Source organism: Amphiprion ocellaris, chromosome 22 (genome assembly GCF_022539595.1).
Source record: "Amphiprion ocellaris isolate individual 3 ecotype Okinawa chromosome 22, ASM2253959v1, whole genome shotgun sequence".
Taxonomy (NCBI): domain Eukaryota; kingdom Metazoa; phylum Chordata; class Actinopteri; family Pomacentridae; genus Amphiprion; species Amphiprion ocellaris.
In genome coordinates, this window is record NC_072787.1 from 20,936,747 (window position 1) to 20,959,038 (window position 22,292).

General features: G+C 39.5%; 1 protein-coding gene across 2 annotated transcripts in view; it reads right to left on the reverse strand.

The window, feature by feature from the left end:
* Positions 1-626: 626 nt before the first annotated feature.
* Positions 627-22,292, reverse strand: part of LOC111587678 (cadherin-7) — a 177,015-nt gene continuing 155,349 nt past the window's right edge. For both annotated transcript variants that reach the window (XM_035942691.2, XM_023297738.3), the window contains exons 10-12: positions 19,635-19,752; positions 14,327-14,575; positions 627-2,507 (exon numbers count right to left, since the gene is read on the reverse strand). In XM_035942691.2, coding sequence (XP_035798584.2) covers positions 1,993-2,507; positions 14,327-14,575; positions 19,635-19,752 — 882 coding nt within the window. In that variant the 3' untranslated portion in view covers positions 627-1,992. The remainder of the gene's footprint in view (positions 2,508-14,326; positions 14,576-19,634; positions 19,753-22,292) is intronic.

The following is a 22,292-nucleotide window of genomic DNA, read 5'->3' on the forward strand; positions in this document are numbered from 1 at the left end:
TTCATATGTTTTTGGAGACGATAGTCCTAAATGTGGATGCTTTTGTGCCAAAATAAAGCCTTTGAAGGAACATTTTTGTGCCCTACAGGGAGGAAACAATTCAACTGTGAAATACAGATATATGTAACACATGACAAATAGAATGGTGTATGCTGAAATTTTCTTATTGGGGTTGTCGTGACCTCAGTGTTTCTAAAATCTTGGCTGCTTCTAGACTAAATAAGCAGTGCTATTGCAACCATGCATGCACACTGTGTACATATTCCTTTGTCAGTTGTCACAGGAGACACAGTATTTGAACAGCCTTGTAATGGAGCTTCCTTTGACTGCACCATGCCAGCCTGGCTAACTTGCAAAAAATGCTCCTCAAATGGCCGATGGTGAGCCTTCCAGCCATCACCACGAGCCTCTGTGGAGTGTCTCTAGCAGGGCTTTCAACTACAAAAGCCTCATCAAAAAACGATATGAAAAAAGAAATTTCTCCTCTTGCCTCCTCCCTCTCTGTGGTTACTTGAGCTTCCCAAATGCACCAAGAAAGAAGCACCATTTTTGGAATCACTGATTATTATTGTTGGTTTGGTGTCAGAAATAACCTCTCTTTCTATATACATACATGATCAGACGGATTGAAAGAAATCTGTTCAGTCTTTTAAGGAACTGAATGTCAATTTTATTTTCAGCAAAAGGATAAAAACATCATGTGCACAGTTCTGCCTCTTCAAAATAAATAATAATACATATCGGCTGTACATGTGCACACCCAACCTTAACAGAATTTGTCTAAGCTGGAAGAAAAAAAAATCGGCACAATATGATTATCATACAGTGTGTCCTTTCACCATCAATATTCAAACCATCGACATTATTTATTTAATTTCTGAATGACAATATATGCTGGACTCTGCAAACTACAGAAGCAAAATTCATTTACTTACAAACTGCAACTTCACCCAGGTAAAGGACTGTCACTTCAGAAACAAATTCTTTTTTTTTTCTAGAGTCTATGTGGCGTGAATCTCGCAATCAAGCACAACAAGGACTGATCCATCAGCGAAGCTTTCTGATGTAGCAGATGTTCCCAGGCCCACCTGCCTAGTACAAAGGCAGAACAACTAAATCCTGACAGTTTATAGCTCAGAAATTATACATTGGACTTGGCAATAGAAAGGCTGAAGAAAAAACGGACTGAGACAAACACTACATTGCAACATCTGCAAAATGTATTGTTAGGAGCAGAAGAGAAATTATGTGTTTTCCTGTTTCACCCCTTGGAGACATCAAACTGATGAGAGTGTCGTTCTTTTTATGATTTGCACAACTTATGTCTTCACATCACTTCCTTAGCACATCAACTACTTGTTTATATCGTACTATATGTGTGCAGTTGCACTTCATATAGTGAGGAGAGGTATGACTGAGTCCGTGAAAAACAGTCCCCCAACCCAAAAAAAGAAGAAGAAAAAAAAACATACAAAATGCTGTCAAATTTCACATGAACAGTCAAGTGACTACTGATTAGCCTCCAGGGACACGGCATTTCATGAGAAATTTGAGATTTTTTTTTAGCACAAAGATAGCAAAGGAATGCATCAAAGCAGGAGTGCTGGGCCCGTGCCCATCGCTGGAATGAAAGGACAGGTGCCTCCTCATAAAAAAGCTCCATGTATGCATTCTGCAGTCAGTGGTTGGACTGTAGCCCAAAATCTGAAACCTTTAATGTCTTTTTGCACACAAGGTTTCCTCCTCAGTCAAGCCACTTTTGAAGTCTGTGTCAAAGCTCACCATGGCACGCGTTTTGAAAATCCATACAGGGAGGTAAACAAACCAAAAAAACCTTTGAAGTCAAAGTGTTTTTCTCTCAATCTCTTGTGTTGTCTTTGAATCTTTTCCCTCCAGTGCACTAAGACAGACAAAAATCATCTTCTCTGACAATAAATTACTTTTGTTTTTTTTTTTTTAAGTCTGAGAAATGTTAAGGGAGACTTTCAGGGGCTATGAGAAGACACTGGTGCCGTCGCTGTTGCCGTACAGGTCAGCCAGCTTTTTGAAGCGTGGTCCCCAGTTGCTGAGATAGTCATAGTTCTGATCTGAGTCTGTACTTAGTGACTCCAGTGAGCTTAGCGACTCAGCTACAGAGCCGCTACCTTCAAAAGCGTACGTCTGCAGGGAGTCATACGGGGGAGCTGATGGATCCACATCAGCATCCTTCAGTCGCTCCCAAATAAACTCTCGAAACACCACGTTGTCTGGCAGGGACTTATAAGACGGGCGAGAGGCTGTGGGGTAATGAAAGAAGGTCGGAGTGTCCGGTGTGACATCTCGCCGCACGTTGGGGTCTCTGATGACATTGAGGTTGCGCAGAGTGACCATGTCGAAGGCCTCCGTGTCCTCCTCGCCGCCTCCCTCGTCGTCATAGCGGACGATGTTCTCTCTGATGTCCCTCTCCTCCTCGAGAATCAAAGGCTCCTTCCTCCTCCGGCGCATCGTCACAATCAGCAGAACCATCACTGCAGAGAAAGGGAAACACCTCTGAGTCAATACTGGCTGACGACGTCCAGTCTTTCTGCGCCAGCCAGCCGAAAAAAATGCAGGAAGAGCTGAAAACCGCGGGCTACTTGTACCTGGGGGGTATTTCTGAGGTTAAGGGTTAAATGGAGAGCTTATAGAGTGGTTCAACAAACCGGAAAAATTAAATAACTTAAAGTGTGCAAACTATCAGTTCACTAACTATTTAACTAAAGGAAGTTTGCAAAAGACAATTAGCAAGAAAGTACTGAGAAATAAATGCTTATTAAAAGTAAAGAATAAAGAGTTCATATACCTGTTAATCATAGTTAAAGTTTAAATAGTTAAAAGCATGCACAAACAGTGGAGAAACCTAGTAGTGGGCTATGAAAAAATAATTAAAATGTTTGAAATAGATGCTAAAAGTACTAAACAGTTAGTTGAACATAATAAATAGTGGACATATTCAATGGATAACTAGCTGAAGTAATTAGCAAAATTTAATTAAATTAAGTTGCTAGCTAATAATAAACCAAATAAATAATTAGGTAAAGTTAATGACTGAAATGATTAGCTAAAAGTAATGGTTTAAATAGATACCAAAAATACTAATAATAAAGTAAGTTCAAATAACTGAAATGACCCAAAAGTTTTAGTTTAAATAGTTAGCTGTATGAACAAACAGCCTAAATAGCTAAACATAGCTGAAAGCGAGTAAGGATGAACATAAATCATTACAATGGTTGAACAAAATCTCAAAGTAACAAACTGTTCAGGAACAGTTTAAATAGATGCTAAAGGTGAATGACTAAATTGACTCAACAGTTGAAGTTTAAATAGTTAGCTAAAAGTTTGCATTACTAAGTTTAAATTAGTAAATGAATGAAATGGATGCTAAAGTAATAAATAAACAGTTCAAGAAGTCACCTAACTAATGGATAAATAGCTGAAGAGTTGATTAAAGTCAATGATGGAAATTTGTGGCTATCAGTAATTTCTAAACAATTTAATATCAAAAGGAGTAAAAAAAATTGTTGGAATAATCAGCTCAAACCAATAGATAAATGGTGAAAATAAGCATAATGGTTACATGGTTCAAATGGCAATCAGCTAGTGGTACAAATTTGACCAAAATACCCAACTTCAACACAGTTAACAGTGTTACATGACATCTGTTGTAAAACCCATGAAAAATGTGTACATTTAGAACAAGCTTCATGTGTTGTCAATCTGAGTATAACTTCCTCTGACAGGGTTGTGGGAGGATGTTTGACAAAATACCACTTCCCTATCAGTTTAATGGCAGAGTGCTTTGCAAATTCTACCAGGCAAACCTAAGATGTAACATCACTGTATCGTGCCCCTCTGTGCACTGCACCACCTACATTTTGCTTCGAGACTTCTACAAAACTCCACCAAAACTAGAATCTGTGGCCCTTTGAGATCTTTCCAGAAGCCTTCCTCCAGCCCCTGTTCCCTCTCCCATACGTTATTGCTGAAAATAACTCTACGCCCAAGCAAACTGGCAAATGTCTAATGATCCTCTATCCATCAATGTCAAGCTGGTGCCAGTGAAATATCGTTCCGTGGGCCCATATTTCTTTTCCTTCTCGGCACTGAGCTACTGCAGGCAGCAGTGAAAGAGGCCCAGGAACCGAATTCAAACACCGCTTCACACTCTCTAATAAGGGAGCAAATGGAAGAGATGGAAGGGAGGAAAGTGTCACATGGAAAGACTGCAGGAGATGAATGAGTGGCTCTCTGCTGGCTATTTGGCGGCTGCTTGTACCCTTCAATGGCAGCGCTGGTATCACCACTCACCAGTTTTGGAATGGTCCCGCCAGAGCGACCAATATCCACGACACTCTTTCGTGCTTTGAGACAGAATGCCAAACATTTCTGTGGAAGACTGTTTCCTCTGATTTTAGGAACTCGAGTCATTCTAAATTCTATTCGACTCAGTAAGGCTTCTCCAAAGTGAATTACAAAGTGGCACATTGAAATAGAATATTCTCAGTGCTTTCCAGCAAAGCTCTTTAGGGTTTAATGCCTAGAAGGCAGCCACGATGCCTCACAGGCTGGAAACGAGCCAACATCCAATCACAAGCTACTAGGACGAGCAGGTGGATGGCCAGGCATACAAATAGTCAGTCGGTGTCAGGTACCAAGGGTCCTGTAAGAAATGATTTCCAGCCGAGGCAGTTTAGCAAACACAACGGCGTTACAACAGGAGCCCCACTCTTCATAGCACCTGTACCGATGATGTACACAAAATGAAAAAACAGAAGAAAAGGAGATCAATTTACTGCTACAAAGGCTTCTGCTGTAATTGAATTGTTTAAATGATCTACGTGGCACAATCAATAGCGAACAAGGTGAGTTTTCTATGCTGCCCTTTTCTCACTAGCAAGCATCACATTCTCATTAGAGCATTTTTCTGTGTAATTCTGGTGAACTGGGGACTGATTATTTACTCATTATGTCACCCACACACTGTCTCTGTGCAGCTGTTTAGTTTATAAGAGGTATTAATCAGCAGCTGTGACGCTGTCTGATTTGAAAGGAAGCTTTAGGTTTAAATACTAATTAATGGTAGGTACATCATGTTTGTAGTAACGTCATTCACGCAAAACCCCCCCCAAAAAACGAAGTATCCATTTCAAATGATCAAAAGCCCTGTAGCCCTGTTTTATTATTCTTGCTACGAGTTATGAGGTCCAACATGAATACAATTTTCTGCCAAGATTTGAATTTCATTTTGCTACGGGAGACTTTTTTCCTGAGCTCATCCCAGTTGGAGAAAGTTGCTTTGAGATGCATTTTAAATCAAAATAAAACGATGTTGTTGAGGCATCTGTCAGTTAAATCTTATCAAACCACATTTGCACAATCTTGATGAAGCACATTTGCAAAATAAATATTTATGAACATTTTTTTTCCTCCAAACTTTGGCTCCTTGCTGCTTTGCAGAGCTTTTGTCTCCCCCTGCTGGCCATAGGAGTAATTACAAAAATTCTGGTGCCTATTGCATGTATCTTCTTAAGATTGCAATCCTTCCTCTGAGTGCAGTTTCTTTTTTTTTTCTGGAGCAGCACAAACTTTTCTTGGACACTTCCTTGGCTTTTCCATCAGACTCCAAGTTGCTAGCCTACTTAGCTCTGGCAAACCTATTGCTGGTTGGCATTAAACACATTGCTACCAGATTCAAAACTCTGGTATACTGTGAAAAACAAAGCAATTTACCAGCCACTGATAGGTTTAATCAGCATTGTGTGAACTCATTTGCAACGGATGCTAATTTAGATGTAAAAGTCCCAGACTCCAGCTTTAATCATTAAACATACTGGAACCAAGTGTTTAGGGACTCGTCACATATGGCCACTTTGTCAGATTCACTTGCCATCGCATTTCAATTCACTTGGTACACTTTAATGTCATTTTTCAAAGCACAAGATGGTTCAATAAACCTATAAAAAGGAATTAATGTCAGAAATACAAGCCATGAGACCATAGCCAAATGCTCTCTGCTGGTGTCGTCCGTTTCAGGCAACCAGATGTTTTTCTTGCAATGTGTTTGATGTTGTAAAAGATTGTGTTTTACCCTCATACCATGGTCCTTTTCTATACCTAACCAAACAGTTAGACTTAAATCGCAAAACAAAATGAAACTAAGTGAAAAAATATTGGTACAACTGGGACACAAACTTTAGTTTCTTGGGTGCGAGCCTTGTGGCTATAAGTCTATAGGTGTTGATATTGCTGTGGGTTGCACCACTGACACATGGCATCCTGTATATATCTCTGAGATGCCAGTGGTTTTGAAAAAATGGAAGTATTCAATGCCTTGGGAATGAGAATAGGTGCAAGTAGGATATCAACAACACACTGCTTTATTAGTGAAAGTGAATGTAACTCACTCAGTTAAACTAAACAGCTACTGGATAGATTCACATAGGCAAAAAGATCAGTGTATCCTACTGCCATAGGAGTAATTACTGATGATGAAAAATCTGTGAAGATAATCACGGAAGCAGAATTTTATCAGATTATTGTAGTGCAATCAGTTGTTTCTGTGAGGCCACTTAAAAACCCTTCATCAGATCACACAGAGCAGTTTAGGTTCTGATTAAAAGCCTGATTTGCTGGTGCATTAATTAACCTGCTGTTGTTTGCCAAGAAGTACAAAAAATAAATCATTTTAACACACAGAGGACAATATTGATAGAAAATATGAAACTCAAACCACTTTTTCCTCTCTAGTTACAGTATGTATAATGAATAAACTGCTGTTCTCACAACCTAGTTACAAGAACAGCAGGTTGGGACATGTACAGCACTATCTTTTGTCACATGCTAAAAAATAGCAACACCTGCAAAATGCCATTTGATATACGCTACTTATTTCTGAGTTTTCCTATATGAAAATTCCTCTTTTTTGACATGTTTGAGGGACATGCATAAGTGTATCCAATCACAAGTGAATTTGAGATGAATAACTAATTCCACCTGCCGTATAAAATTAACCTCCATCCTTAGTTAGTGGGTAGGAGTAGCTAGCAAAGTGAAAATCATAGCATGAGGTGTGTTTGGATCTCAGTTAAGAAAAAAAGGTGTTTCTACTTTTCATCAAGCAACAACCTTAGTACCACCAAAAACTGCAGTTCCTCGAATGACCACTAGAGGCTGGCTTCAAAAGCGAGTCAATCCCCATAGAGCCCAATGTTAAAATGTTCACCTTTACAGCAGAAATAAACATGTTTACAGTCTGGTACAAAAAAGATTTTGGTCTCTATAGCAAGTTTTCTCACTCATGACAGCTGTACAGGGGGTGGATTTATATAAAACTCAGCCGTTTAAATGGGAATAAAGCTTAAAGTTATGCATAATTAAGGGTGTGCTTTGAGTAGCAAAGGTCCGTCCACGGCCAGAAACACTTTCACTGTCCACCAAAACTTCACTCACATCAAATCTTTGTTCATTTTTGGATCAATTGACATTTAGCAGTCAGGCACTGCCAATTAACTTTAAAAACACTCCATCACAAGGATTTGTTTACCTTTATATAGTGATTTTTGTGTATATTAGGGCAACTTTCAGCAATCCAGTTAAATGTAAGAGATCTGATGTCAGTCTATTTTAATTCACATTCACTGTGACTTTAAATTTCCAGTTTTCTAAATCTTTATTTTTCATTTTTAATCATCCCTGAGGTGGGGTCTTTTATCAGACCAAAGGCCCCAAACCAAAACATATTTATTCTACAATAAAATCCCCACAGTTGAGAAGCTGAAAACAACAAACATTTTGCCTTTTTATTTTTTTCGCTTAATAGATGTCAAACAATTAATCAATTTTCAAAACAGCTGCTGATTAATTTTCTGACACTCCTATTGTAATATTAACTGATTTGCAATTAGGACAAAAAAAACACAATGCGCGTGGAAGCGAGCGAGCAAGAAAATAAAGGTGTCTGGTCAAATAACGAGGTGTCAAGCCTCCCCAGCAACGTGACAGATATCACTCTCCCCCTGGGATGACACTGTCTGCAGTAGCAAAGGCAATCTGCCAGACAACCTGATAGAGAGAAACAAGAAACAATCACAATCAGCAAACACAAAACCTCCATATTGCTGGCCACATGTCATTCTTTATCAGCGCTGCTGCATGTTTGCTGCATGATTCAAATAGCGTTTATGGCGCGTGTATGTTGTTGCTGATATTAGCTGTCACACTGTTAGCGGTGCATCTGTCCAGATTATAGTGCCTGTGTTTATTTACTGTTGTATCAACATTTCTGTTTTTATTTTGTTCTCTGTATCCTTCTGCAAGCCGTTGTTTTTTTTCTTTTCACGCATCATGAAGATAAATTTGCTGTTTATTGACTTGCTCGGTTAAATAAAGGGTTTATTTCCCTGTTGCAGTGATAGCATACAATTAAACACTTGAAACATTCCAGTCTGATGCGGCCATTTTTAGGTTACAATACGCACAGTTGAGCATAAAGATCAGATTTGAAGAGGAAATCGTCTGGCGAGTTTGCTGTGTGAAAGCAGACACATAAATACGGAGACAGACAGAGGACTTGCACAGGGGACGGACAGTAAAACAACAGACAGATGAATGGACATGGTGATTTATAGAATGAGTCTGATAAGCAATGCTCAGATAGAAATATCTGTCTGGAGATTTGGAGAGCTACGTAATGTCCTAATTGGCCCTCTGGAGGACTGAGCAATACCTGACCTGTACCGGGAAAAAGGATGCTGGATCTTAACGAGATAATGATCGTCTCAGTAGTTTGGATGTATCATCCGAAAGTGACTGCATCATTAAAAAAAAAAAAAAAAAAAGGTTTGAACTGACATTTCTTTAAAAACATAGCGGTGCTCAGGCATTTTCAGGAACATTACTGCGAGAAGTAGAGGACAAGCACAGTAATTAAATCTAAAAATATCAACCTATGATTAATGACCACTTAGCTTATGAGTATGTAGCGCTAATGCTAATGTGCACACGGCGCTGTGTGGTTTAAAGGCAGGGCAATGAAAAGTGCACATTTTCTATCAGCCGTTGTGATTGAAGCTCTCAGACAAAATGAATACTAAGACAAGCGGAGGAGTGGCACCCCAAAGAGCTCTCCACACGCAACATGCATTGCAGGTATTAGACCCAGCCATGACGACAGATAACTAGAATCAGTGCTGCTGGTGGGAGTGCGTGTTCCTCTCACCTGATGAGAAAGAGAGAGATTGATGGGGGGAAAAGGAAGAAAGGGGGAGAAAATAAAGCAGATTTAAGACTGACAGCACATGAGGACGACAGCAGCGAGACGCAGCACGGGTCTTATTCCAGCTCGTGTCTCATCCACAACAACACAATCACACGCAATCACGGCCTCAATTGCTACCTACAGATTGAAAAAGATCTTGATGGAAGACTATCAAGGAAGATCAGAATAAAGAACTGGGCAGGGTGGTCACGCATGGGCTGTTAATACAAGGGAAGAAAGAGGTCTCGGAGGGTGGGTGAGGGCTGGGGAGGTGGATATGCACAAAGAGGAAACAGAGAAAAGAAGGAAAGAGGCTGATCCAATTGAGCAAAACAGACTGATGGGGACAGCTAAGGACACACATCCACATTCACACAAACACAGAGACAAGGCGACTTGGAGGTATATTAAACTGGAGGCCATTAGTTCTAAGCCTGTGGCCTGAGGCCACGCCGTGTAGAACAGAGCCAGCTTTCATTAGCGATGCTGGGTTCAGGGGTGCACTGCCTCGTATTTCCCCCGTTGCTCTTTTGAAGTTTTCATTTATCACAAGAAGCATTCTGTCGCAATGAAAAGAAGGCAGACTTCAAGGGGATTAGAATAAAAAGCAAAGTTTGACCCCATCAAAGATCTCATTTCAGTTATTGTATATGCTGTTTAGAACCTCCCCAGCTTTCAATGAAGATCACCTAAGCGTTAAACTATGACTCTGCCCTGATGGGGGTAACGCTCTGTCTGTGGGTTTTATGAGCAATAATGCAGCCTGGAGGCGACGGCTCACCGCTGCATCATCTTTAAGAGTAGCTAATGAATTCTCATTTACAAGTGTCTTTACTTAACATATGGTGTTACACAAAAACAGAAGCACAGCATCCTTGAAATGCAATCTTCTATACATTACTTATCTCTGTGACCTTCTTGGACTATTATTAAGTTAATAAAATATACTGACATGTACCTGGGGGAAGCCATTGTGAGAGTTCCCCTTTAAAATCTAAAATCTCATCACTGACTCAGTCTGCCTTGAGGCATTGCCTTCTGTCAAGGAAAATGCACATTATCACATTTTATTTTTTAGTGCTCCAAATCAGGAGGGCCTGGCTGTCGTATAAATGACAAATAAGCAAAACTAGCAAAAGGGGGTTGTAAAAATGTACTTTAACAGCTGAATCAGTCACATCCTTGTGTTTGTTTTTGTGTCCAATCAAGAGAACGTATTCGTGTTACATATTAAAAAACAGATGTTGAATATACAGTAATGCCATCACAGCTGGACAAGCTAATTACTGAACATGAAGCCAAGGTGACCGTGAACTGCTGATAAAAAGCATTCACCCCCCCTGGATGTTCTCCAATTTTATTGCCTTTCAATACGGAATCATGGCCAGTTTAATTTGGTTTTCTGGACAAGAATTTACAATAAAGACTATTTTATGACAAAGTAAAAATGGATATCTACAAAGCAATGTCAATTTATTAATAACGTAAAATGTAAAATAATTGACTGGATTGGTAATCATCCCCTTTAAAGTGACTCTCATTATTGAACACAGGTGCAGCCAGTTGGTGCTAGAAGTCACACAGTTAGTGAAATGGAGATCTTCTAAATGTAGTGAATGTATCTAGAGTGACTGTAGTCCACAGACACCTGTACCTGGAAGATCTACGCTCTGGTTAATCAGTACTCCTGACTGAAACTACACCATGAAGACAAAGGACCACTCCACGCAACTCTCTGAAAAGATTATTCAATTGCAAAAGCATGGAGACAAGTCAATTTCCAAGTGACCAGTAAGGGAGGCAACAAAAACACGAGTCCTCTGAAGGACTTAGAAGTTTCAGGAACTGAGATGGGAGAGACTGTGTAAACAACAATTGTTGTTTGTTCTTCATCAGTCAAAGCTTTATGGGAAAGTGGCAAAAACTAAGCCACTGGTCCAAAAGCTCATGTTGAAATCTCAACTTGAGTTAACCAGCAGTTACTCTAAAATCAACTGGAAGGTCTGATGACAGCAAATTTGAGCGTCTTGGCCATCTGATTAGACATTATGTTTGTTGGACACCAAACACTAAAAAATGTCATTACGAAGACACCCTGAAGCATGGTGGTGGCAGCAACAAGTTGTGAAGCATGGCAGTGGCAGCATCATGATGTGAGGATGTTTCTCTGCAGGACCTGGAAGGCTTGTAAAGGTAGAGGGAAAAATGAGTGCAGCAAAGTATATGGAAATCCTGGAAGACAACCTGATGCAGCCTGCTAAAGAACTGAGACTTGGGAGAGCATTTGTTTTCCTGTAAGATAATGATCCAAAGCTTGTAGTTTAGTCAGAGCCAGAGACCTCAATCCAGTTGAGAGTTTGTGGCTGGACTAGAAAAGGGCTTTTCACTCAGGATCTCCATGCAACCTGACAGATCTTGAGCAGTTTTGCAAAGAAGAGGTTGGATAAAATATCTCTGTACAGATGTGCAAGCCTGACTGAGACCTACCCACACAGGTTCAACGCTTTAACTGCAGCCAAATGTGCATCTGGTAAATACTGACATGGAGGGGGTGAATATTTATGCAGCCACACTTCACTTATGTTTTAGACTTTTAATTAATTTACATGATTTTGTTGAAATCTGCTTTCACTTAGACATGAAAGAGTCTTTTGTAAATTTTTGCCAAAAAAGGCAAATCGTATTAACCATGATTCAATATTGAAAGCAACAAAGGGTGAATATTTTTTTATAGGCACTGTATATATTTTATCCAGTTCTTGGTTCAGTTTAGCAAGAAAAACAACAGAATAAATTTAACCATCTGATATCTGATGGGCTCATCAAAGCAGTTGAGTAAAATAAAAACACTCCAGAATCTCAGTAAAAACCCAGTGAACGAACTCTAGCTAATTGATCCTGTTGGCAGGATTTCAGTGGCATTTTGCTTGTAAACATCCATTCTGCTGTTCAGAGCTAGCTGACCGAGGTCATGGAAAGAGGAAATATGAGGGGAAGATATCTCCCCCCAGGTTTGACCTGTACAAGACCTCAACATGCAACTCTATTTTAGCAAGACTTCTCTTACACACTGAATTGCCCGAAGAGTGCATAACAGCGAAGATAAGTCTGAATGTGTTGCAAATACTGAGGTGTGCTGCGGTTCAGAGTGCAGGACTGTAAATCTGCATTACCTCCACTTAAATTTGAACTTAATTCTGAACCGCAAAGGCTGTTAGCTTAAATATATGTACCCTCTGCAACTCAAAAGACAAACGGAGCTAAGCGTGTAAGCTGTAAGTGTTGCCAGAGAGCTAGGAAGTCTATGTAAACTGTCAGTGCCCACTTTTTACATTTGCTAAGAGACTAAATGATTATGGGAGCAGAGGGCGGCAGATAAGGAAGAGGGTTTATTTTTTTTTCTGGACAGCAGGGGGGCATCTTTCTTTAAAATGTTCTCATTCCAGATTTTGTCTTCCGTTTGGATAAAAAAAATGTTAAATGACACAGGTAGATTTTGTGGATTCTTTTGAACAGCTGTTTTAAAAATGTCTACATGTGTGGTCATGTTGCAGACACAGGCTTACAGATCCCATTGATTTCATGGACTGTCAGATAGGTGATCCCATAAACCTCAATCTATACTGTAGCATGATCTGAATGCATACATATATGTTTAATGAACTAGAATTGCTAATGTGAGTCCCTGTGGGTGATGATGCTCCTTCAGTGCTCATTTGCTCACCATATGAAATTCTGCTGCTGCAAAAAAACTTGTTGATCATAAGACCTTTTGCAGTAGGTTTTTGTAATTTTGCAGTTTTCTGATGTTTCATAGACCAAATGACTGATTGATCATTTGAGATAATAACTGGCAGATGAATGATGAATGGAAATAATCATTAACTGCAGCCTTATTTACACAAGCAATCCGACAAGGAGAATTTAAGACTCAGGGACTGCTGCAAGTCTTTCACAAAGGTTTGCTCTTTGTTCAGTTCCAGGGTATCACTGCTTCACTCCCCCAAAGCCAAATATTTGCTGCTTTCGCTAATATCTACAATGACAACCGATGTCTTGGCTCTGTTCCATCACTGTTTGTGCAACATCAGTAGCTATTAGCCGCTGATACCGCTGGTTGTTTTTATTGCTTTTTTTTTTTTTTGCAGACCTGCTTCTGAACGAGGTCTTAACATTTACTCGGTGCTGTTCTCTCTGCTCGTATGCTGCAGCCGTCTACCTATCTGCTGTAATTGCATCGGAATTAATTCTGAATAAAGTTCTTGTAATGAGCCGGGGTCATATTCTTTTGGTTGTTCCTTAAGTGCTGAAATCGGAGGACGTGAGGCTTTTACTTAAACAGGACAGCGAGCAGTTGTCGAGTCGAGTACATTCAGTCAAGCGCTGTACTTAATTTAGAGCTACTTAAACTTTACTTGAATATTATCATTATACACTGTTTCATACTTGTACGCTACTGAACTGCAGAGATAAATGTCACTCTAGATGCAGTACTTCACACCTTTAGCCACATGTGATCTTAGCTCAAACAAGATCCGATGTGTTGCTATAGAGTAAACTACTCAACTGTATATATAATAGTTTATTAACAGTATAATGCTAATGGTAGTTAACCAATACATTAGCACTGAAGAGGGCCATTTGTCCGCATATTGAGTACTTGACATTTTGAACTTTAAAGCACAATTGCGACACTACTTTTAATTGTAACTTGCAAGTGTTTTTACACTGTTGTATTGCTGCTAAAGCAAAGGATCTAAATACTTCTTCCCAAACTGCCTGCAAGGCAAATAAAACTATGTTTAGACAATTTGGACACAAACTCCCAGTTATATTGGTGGGTGACTATAATTAAAGTGTTGAATGAAATGTTTGGATAGAAATAGACGCCCAGAATACGAGAATAAAACTCAGGTTGTTAAAAACAACTATTCAATAATAACACTCTGAGCTTAACACCAGCCTCTTCAGCTAGAAGAAAGAAAAGAAAAAAAAAACAAGTAGCAGTTACACAGACTTCTATCTCTGACACCGAGGTCGTGTAGGTCTTACCCAGAAGTGTGATGATGCAGCCCAAAATAGCCAGGAGGGCGCCGGTGCTCAGGCCAGTCGATGTGTAGGCCACAGCTCCACAAGACAAGGCCACGCCGTCAGAGTCGCAGTCGCAAACCCGCACCGAGAGCGTGTTTGTGCTGCTGAGGGCAGGACTTCCACTGTCCACAATCAACACGGGCAGTCGATACACAGGCTGCTCTCGCCTCCTGAAGCCACCTCGCTTTGTCAGTATGGACGCCGTGTTGTCTGCAAAATTGTGCAAAAAGCATCATATCAGTCAAAAAAAAAAGCATAGAAATCTGTATTTAATTTGCATATCAAGTTTATCAGCTTCAAACGAACAATGAATTGCACATATATGACTAACAGAAGGCTCAGCTTCTATTCTGTGATGATGGCTGCGCTTTGGTTATGCAGTTTGAAATGATTTTACAGTATTAAAAGCAGAAATGCCAACAGATGGTGTCATTAACACAATTCATTATATGACACACTATGGCGTCTCTCCCTGGTCATGACCACCTGTGGGCTAATAACAGCTTTGGTTTGATGGTAAAGTCTTACATGAAATTTCAGTATATGAGAGAGAAAGAAAGGCAGCCAGGAGGGAACAATATGCCATTAAAGCTAAGAAAAATAATAAAAAGCCATTTCATGACAACCATATCAATAGACTGAAGTGTACTTTTAAATTGAACAGTCACGATTGAAATGTAGATTTCGCCTTGAAGGACAACTCCTTTGTTTGTCTGAGGGATATTCAGATTGCTGTCAGAAGTCTAAGAACAAGGTAAAAATGAATATACAAAGGGGCCACTTTAGTAAAATCAGGAAAAACATTCTCATGGATGAAGAAAAACACGCAGCTGGTTGGTAACAACCGTGATGGGCTGGGGGAAAAAAAATGAAAAATGTTAAATAAAAATGTTCTGGTATTAAATGCGAAACGTGGTTGTGTCTTTTATTCTTCCTCAAGGGATGTCTGTGTGTAGCAAGGTTCAAAACTTGCACAAGTAATATTTGTAATTACGTGCTTCCTATATCCCAGGTAATTACAAATTATGATCCTATTGGACAATTCCACAAGACTTGCCTAATTTTAACAGTTTTAGTTGCGTAACTATGTTATCTTGCTATCCTCACCCCCCTCCCCCCCACTCTCACCCCACCAGTCGAGGCAGACGGCTGCCTTCCTTGAGCCTGGTTCTGTCTAAGTTTTTTTTCCCACTTCCCCATTCTAGGGGTTTTTAGTTCCTTCCCACCATTGCTCGTTGGGAAACCAAAGGCATCTTTGGATTGTTGGGTTTTTCTGTTCTCCGTTTACAAATTTGTAAGGTCTGTACCTTACTATGCTAATCGCTGCAAGATGACATATGTTGTGAATCTGCGCTATATATATAAAATTGGATTGAAAATTGAATTGAATAACAAGACTAGATGAACCCTACACAGGTAGCCAGGAAAGGGCACACACCTTACAACACACCTCCAAAGAAGACAGGAAGTTCTGGCGGTAGGTGAGCCTCACACAACCCAAGAGAATACCTATTCTTGTGTATTCCTGTACCAAAACAATACAGACGGCAACAGGGCATCTTGTACTCTTCATATGCCCAGGGGCCAAAAAAAGGATGAAATAAGATCAGAGTTTGGCTGAGATCCTGGATAGAGAGTTCCTGAGCAGACTGCAGAGAGGGAGGCGGAGGTGAGTTAACTTTGTGAACTGAAGCCAACATCAGGTAATGCTATTTATTTAGCAGGATGTCTTCCTTTGCCGACACAAGAGTTACAACAACGGTCGGAGATGCTGAACATGGTTTAAAGGAATCTTGATGAGAACGACTGGCAGCAACTGGACTTGAATATCCCACGCTATGTGAGTTTACCTGTTGAATGTAAACCCTTAATTGGACTGGAACAGATTTGGCACAACTTGTTCCAATCAGTCATCACAATTAAATCACCAATATTTGTGCTCCTTCCTAGAACCACATTGGTATCAACCATAACTGCACTCCTTCTCTAACATCCCCAATAATGCATCCACCATACACAGACAATCCCAAAAGAAAGATTTTGCTTACTCAAGACCACAACTAGAGATCCTCACAGGTCCAAAATGACACAACTGATCTGAAATAAACACTTGGAAAACCTACCCGAACCCAATGTGCATGGATTTATTCTCATCCAAAGGGAACTGAAGCACAGCAAGACCCGGCCCAAATAGACAAGAGAACAATTAGACCTAATCTAGAATGCAGTCAACCTGAACAGACCCTGATAGACACTGGCAGCGGCATGATGAGCATCAATTAAGAAGCATCTGTGGCCAAAAAGGGCGGCAATATAATAACATTGTAATGGGAGTGGATGTAGGGAAGTCAGAGAAATAACTCCTAGCTTTTGTTATAGGTGTCTTAACCTCACATATACAAAGACCTTAAATCCTACTTTAGTCTTAAACATGTTGTAGACTAAAAATAAGCAATTTGTGATTTAAACCTTAAAATGTTAGCTACATTTAATAGCATATTTTCTTCACACAGGCCACTCATTTCCTAAAAAAATTGCAATTACACTTGGCTTCAGTTCCTTCAAGCTGAGTAAACACTACATTGAATCTTGAATAACAGCACTGAACAGAGTTTTGCAGAATTTTCCACAGTTACAACATTTGCGTATGCATACATGCATGTATATATTCTCATCACAGCTGAATAAAGGAAGAACACTAACCGTACAGACAACCTTTCTTGAACAAAGCAAACGGAATCTGTCTTCCAGCCAAGTCTCTCTCTTAATCTGCTGAAAGGTTACCTCAAACATCCAGTTCAACATGTAACTCGTGTCTGCACTCGCACGGATTACTGTGGCACAACCCGGCTGCTGCTCCCTGTGAAAGGAAACGCGGCAGCCACATCCGAGCTCCCACACATGCGAACAAAACACTCAAACGCAGGGCATCACCCACCTCGCAGAGTCTATCAGCTCTGCACATGTTTTTCTTCTTTTCTTTTTTTTTTTTTTAAGCAGTGGAGATTCTTGTAAGTAAATAATGATGGAGTCAGGCACAATCCTCATGTGTCTTCGGAGCTATATGCAAATTAACACTTAAGTTTTCCTATAGGAGAAGCTAATTTCCTTCATCCGCCCACTGCTTTTGAGTGTAGGTGGTTAGCAAATCATTATGATATAAAAGCAGTTTTCATCTTGCATGTTGAGGTTAACGTTATTCTGTGATGTAGCATGTAAAAAGCCTTCACCGAGCAGAGCAAAAGCTGTGCCAAGATGCACCAACTGGGTTACCTCGGACGTGCTCCAGTTGCAGGGGGGAAAGTTTGTTTTTGCATTCAGTTTTGATGAACAATTACAAAAAAGGGTAGAGGGGGCATTGTCATAGCAGAATTATGGTTTCATTTGGCAGGGCTAGGCATGCCGGGAGGCAACACTTACTCTGTACTTCTCCTCCTGAGTCAGATTGCAGAGTGGATTGTGGCCAGATGTGAGGCGGGTATAGAGAGCTGGAGTGAGCAATGGCCAAAGTGTCAATTGCATTGCTGCCAGGCTCAATTCGGAAGGAAGTAAGCAGCAAATAGACCGTACCTAACTTGACCAACACCTTCTACAGTCGGAAAAAAGGCCACCGGCAATTTTCGCAAGGGAGTTTTTTGATTTAGCAACCGGATGCAACAGGCCTGATCTGAAACTTTGGAGCTCTGACAAGGATGGAGAGATTTAGTACAAGTTTAAATTAGGGACTGAAACCTTTTTGATACCACATGGAAGGAAATTTAACAGCTGTCTGACAATCACACTGGCCAAAGTACATCAGAATGGATAGGAATGGCTGCATGACTACGGCCAAAATGATCATGATGATCTGTGGACCAAATATTTTAATTCTATTTTTACATTTGACCAAACAGTGCGCTGCTTCCACTTCCCTGTTGTCCCATATTCCTACTAATGTATGTATCTTTGGATCAAAACAAGGCTTGTTTTTATCCATGCATATTCTAGAGGCAAAATAAGAATAAAACTGCACCTAAAATGCCTCATTTGCTTAACATGTGCTTATTGATCGACACTACAATTTACCAGTTTTCGCCAAACACCACACATGCAGACTACAGTAGATGCTAGTTATGCCTCAGTGCACAGAGAAGCCTCTAATCTCCCCACTAGGCATCTACTGTCTGGTTTACCCACGCTAAAACCAAGTGATTTTATCTACTCAGATTATTTTCTGAGTGGAGTTTTCTATGTGCAGAGATTTCTGTGAGCAGAGCATACATTTTTTCAGTCGGCAGTTGTGCACAGAGAAGCCTCTAGTCTCCCCACTAGGCATCTACTGTCAGATTTACTCATGTTGCAACCAAGTGATTTTATCTTGACTGTTTTTAGAGTTGAGTTTTATATGTACAGAGTTTCCTGTGAGCAGAGCATGCATTTTCTTTTTCAATATTACAGTCAATTGTGCTTTTTGGATAACCTCAAAAATCATGTATGTGATAGATTTTCGAATAAGTGGGCAGCCTTACCTAGAATTATCTATAATATCCCATTTTCAGCACCACCTAGCAGTGTATAAGAATAATACTTGATGATATTATGAGTTTTATTAATGTGACCTAGACGTGGATAAGCAGGAGAAAATGGATGAAGGGATTAACCGAATTCAGAATTATTCCATTTTTGCTAAAATAGACTCTTTATGAGCCTGTTATGAGTCGATGATCCTATTAGAAACTAACTGGATGAAGTGACAGAGTTTGCTGGAAGTCTGACAGTCAATCAGTTGATAATCTTATTCAAATATCACTTTTTATAGAAGTCAAATGCAATCGATAGGCACTACAAGTGTTTAAAAATTAATTTGGGAGACCACTGCACACTAAGATTCAAACAAAATATCAAAAACAGGATGTGATGGGAAAAGGAAAGTAAAATAAATCAAAGACAGGAATAGAAGATGTTGAGCAGAACTCCATCAGGAAGGACTGAGCCACCTGTGTGCCAGCATCCACTGTGAAATCAATCCTACAGTACATTTATTTAAGTAGAATTCACAGTTAGACGCAGAAACATTTCATAAGAGCTTCTTTTGATTTTGGAATTTCAATTTAAGACTTTAAATTTAAGACTTTATGTACTTTGTAAGGCCTTTTAGAGAAAACACAGTCTTCTAAAGACTTCGTCAGACTTGTAGATGCCCTGAGACACTTCCACAAAAACACGAATAAGCAGTAAAACCATGCAGCCTGAACATAATATCAAAGCATCACAGAAAAGGTTGTCACACCTTTATTATCTCGCAGAGTGAAGTTGAGGTTTCCGGCAACAGGTGCAGCGAGGGCGAAATAAAAGCGATGACCGCTCAGAGGTTCGTCTTTATCCACGGCACTGATGGTCTGGATCACCTGAGGGCAAAAAAAAAAAAAAAAAGACGTTCAGGATCGGTTATCTCGCTGAACTTCATCTGATGTCGCTGGCTGATTAGGTGTCGACTGGAGCTGTAAATTTGTTTAATGTGTGCATGCAGTAAGAATTTGTCCCTCATAATATCAGCATGAGGAAAGCATTGTCATCAAGCCTTTGTGTATGCATCACTTTTCACTCTGCCATGGATTTATGCACACGGAGGCATAAATCTTGTTTAAAAGGGCCGAGCGGCAGCGTGAGTGAACTGGAGGAAACCGACCTGACTGTGATTGATGGAAAAGATTTGTTTTATAATGTTTGGCTTTGGTTTTGTGTCATTCATCTCTTGAAGTACAGTAAGTGCTTATTTGGCAAGAGCTTGGCAACCTCTTAGTAATGAAGTGTTTTCTTTTGGGAAGCGACTTCTTCCAAAGCAAATCATTTTCCAGAGATTATTTTCAATCCCAGTCAGAGCTCGGACCACAACACATTCAGTGTCTTCAATATTAACCCTTTAACAGATTCAATAGCCTTTTTTTTTTGGCTATTTCTTGGGTTCCAATTATGAGCCTTTACCAAACAACCAAGAGGTCAATTTATGGTGAAAGTGCATCTCTACCAGACAGCAGTGATGTCTTCTTACACAAACCACAAAACAAAGCATTTTATACAAACATGAACTGCATTTGAAGAGAAAAATAAAATAATAAAAACAACAAAAAACCCCATATAACTTGTGATACACTCATTGTAGAGCCACAATGCGGTGTACCACAACAGCTCAACAAGGCTTTCTGGGGTGATGAATCTTCTTTTTTTTTTTTTGTTTGTTTTCTTAAAGCTGTTTTTCTCTGCATAACTTGACTTTAGTCCAAAAAAAATCACACAGCTGCAACAACTTGAACAAACACACAATTAGATCGATCACACTGACAACTGTTTATATTAAGAGGAGTTTGTACTCCATTGCAACTTTTATTTTTTTTATATATATATATATATATATATATATATATATATTTATATATATATATATATATATATATATATATATATATATATATATATATATATATATATATATATATATATATATATATATATATATATATAAAAGCAATCCTACCTTATGATTAATGCAAAATTCTATTGATTAGTAGAGCCTGTTTTTGCAAAAACACTCTGTGGGATGGCGTGTATTTAACAGCAAAGGCGGTTTATCAGAGATGCTTAATAAAGACCCTCATCTATGGTAATAGGACAATCCAAACAGGATCCTCTACGTGACACAGTCAAGCTCTGATAATTTGTCAGAACAAATAGGTAGGATCAGCCACATACAGTTACAATTAGAAAGAAAAGGCTCACTCAGCAGCTGAGAGAAATGATGCAATTAAAAAAGCAATTAAATCGAGTAATCCAAAGGCACACAGGTCTACTGTACATAAAGGAGACATATTATCTCAACTTGTTTCTGTTTGATAGTATCCTGGAAGGAACATGGAGTATTTCTGTAACTCTCTGATTCAAGCGTATTACATTAAACACTGAGGGAATCAGTCAGAAAGAACAGATTGTTAACAGAAAGCGGGAACCATATGTAGCGTTTGGACACGTTGGTTCCTAAAAACCAAACAAACAAAAAAGGACTGATGTGAGGCAGCAGATTGTGAGATATCTCTGCTTCAAAGGGATGCTGGAAAATGTGTGCATTAAGTGTGGGTTAAGTGAATTGTTGTATGACGTATTTCCAACACACTGGGCGACAACCTGGCGGTGTGTTGTCTGGTTCTAGAAACTGCTGTGTACCATGGACGTTCTTTTTTTTTTACAGCCAGATGTCTGCCAACCAAACACCAGGAATGATTCAGTCAGATTGAGTTCAATACAAGGAAATTACTAACAAGACTTCACAGTGTAAAATGTGTTTTGTAGATTGACTATAGACTATTTATTCATTTATTTTTTTGCTCTGTAATATAAAAGAATGCCAATAATGATCATTGTTAAGTTGAAACAAGTTTCTGAGATTCTGCTACTTTCTTTGGTTCAGCTACACAGTCTCTGGTTCAATTGCTTGGGAACATTTCCAGCATGTCATTTTTTCCTGCTCTTTTACCTCACATTACCTGTCTTCCTCCACTGCCACTATAAAATAAATCCATAAAATGCATTCCTTTGAGGTTTTCCATGATATTCCTTTGACAAAACCCTGCATCTTTATTCTTCATGTGCCAAAGCTTTGCTCTACACACCAGTATCTATAGACTGTCATGGCACCGGGTCTAGTTTTTTTCTTGGACCGGATCACATTTGTAAAGTGTGAAATTCACCTCTGAATGCATACATGCTTGCAATTACTGACAGTTGAATTAGATTTCACTTTAACTGCATTTGTGTCGACTTGACACATACAGCAAAAGCAGGTTTTTCATGTTTGTAATTAGAAAGAGAAAGAAAACGCAGGTTTACAACAGCAGAAATCAGATAGGTTGATAGGAAAAGACAGTTAAGAGGCACATCAACAGGGAAACATGAA